General features: G+C 45.6%; 1 protein-coding gene across 1 annotated transcript in view; it reads left to right on the top strand.

Annotated features, from left to right (window-relative positions):
* Positions 1-1,643, top strand: part of LOC108578252 — a gene marked incomplete at its 3' end in the record, with an annotated part of 5,682 nt that extends 4,039 nt beyond the window's left edge. The window contains exons 2-3 of the mRNA XM_017941539.1: positions 1,117-1,303; positions 1,408-1,643. Coding sequence (XP_017797028.1) covers positions 1,117-1,303; positions 1,408-1,643 — 423 coding nt within the window. The remainder of the gene's footprint in view (positions 1-1,116; positions 1,304-1,407) is intronic.
* Between the last annotated feature and the right edge of the window lie 169 nt (positions 1,644-1,812).

Here is a 1,812-nt window from a genome sequence, read left to right on the forward strand (position 1 = left end):
TGACGCCACGGCAATCGTAGTCTTTCAATCTAAGAACTTGCTTTCACCTTTATTGCCTCATTTTCGACTTAGAATCTTCGCCTTTTTAACTTGTACATTTTTTGCATTCATATGGTCACCAGAGCCGAAGAGCTTCTTAACGTTATTGTCTGCTACGGTCATTGTTCGAGGCACTCGGAATTTCCGCGTGCGTCACTCAAGGGTACGCTTGGTACCTGAGAGTGACCTATGGTCTGGGGGGTGGCATTTTCGTGTAGTTTTTCCCACCTATGATTTAGCCAATACTTTTCGCCAGCCACCCTTCCCCACCACTGTCAAAAAATGTACTCAACCTATCCGAGGGCCTCACCCCCGCGATGCGTCCTCGCACCGAGGTGTCGTGGGACCTTTCGCGGAAGGGAACATTAGAATCCATCTGACCACACCAAGAGTCAAGTCACTAGAAGTTTTAGACCATTAGTAATAGTTGTTTGTCCTCCGCCATACGGAGGTGGTCCTTCGAAGACGAACCATTAGACTTAGTTGGCACTCCACGTGCAAAATTCGACAAGGCTCGAAAAGTTGATTACAACGACCACGAGCACATCATAAACAATTATAAACTATACTATTATACTATATTATGCAATGTACTATTATGCTATATTATATACTATACTATGATACTATATTGTATGCTATTAGAAAACAATTATACTGTTGGATACCAACCTACCACGACGTGACTCATGGATGCGAGCCGCTCGCGTTGTAATCTTCGATAAAGATCCAGCGTACCGCGAACACTCATTTCGCCAAATGTTTTGTACTTCAGTTCTTACAATTAGTCACCTAGGACCTTTGCCACTTTCCTAGACCTTTTACCTCAACCCCTCTCTAGTCCCTTCCGCGTTTTCTTCTAAACCCTATAAATATAGCAACTTCAAAAGCGGCGTCTATCATTATTACCAATATCTTCGTGCGACTCGCAACATGTTAGAAACTTGAATAAACCTCCTGTTAAGATTTTAATGTTGTACACTGTTGCGAGTGGTCCTTCGAGCCGGATATCCAGCTGATTGACGTCGGATTCCGCCCGAGGAGCAAACCGGCCTATCATCTGTATCCACACGCCAGCCGCGAGCCAGAGGAATCAACACGACTACGCAGATCCAGCCAACGAGATCTACGTACACGGAGGACCGGACTATCCTCAACCGCCAACTTCACGGCGACCGCAACTACCTGGAAGGTGATCACCAAGGCATCGACCATCCAGGGAACATCCTCTCGACGACGCAGCCAACAGACAAAGAGTATCCAAGTAAGTCCGCTCATTGTTTGTTTCGCGAATCATCGCTTCCTTCTCGATTTCTCTCGATTCCTTGCCACGCGACGATCAATTCAAAATGGCTACTGAACACGCAGAACTATTAAGGGGATTGAAGGCTAGACGCTCTACCTTCAAGGCTCAAATTACACGATTTCGTAATGCTCTCGACGCGTATACAGACACTAGTAGTTTAGAAGAATTGAAATTCAAAACCGAACGGCTCGTAACCTCTTTCGACGCGTACATCGAAATTCAATCGGAATTAGACGCAATGGACAACGTCATGGATCACTTAAACGAAAGGTACGACATCGAGGACAATTATTCGTCAGTAATTGCCAGATCGCGTACCTTAATTCTCGAAGGGGAAGTTACATCCCCACGCGCTATGTTGTCAAATACCGAAAACGATTCAAAAACGCAATCGATCCCTCGCGACGAGAACGAAATTCAGCTGCCCAGAATACAGCTTCCGACCTTCAGCGGCACATATGAAGATT

Source organism: Habropoda laboriosa, unplaced genomic scaffold (genome assembly GCF_001263275.1).
Source record: "Habropoda laboriosa isolate 0110345459 unplaced genomic scaffold, ASM126327v1 scaffold4229, whole genome shotgun sequence".
Lineage (NCBI taxonomy): Eukaryota > Metazoa > Arthropoda > Insecta > Hymenoptera > Apidae > Habropoda > Habropoda laboriosa.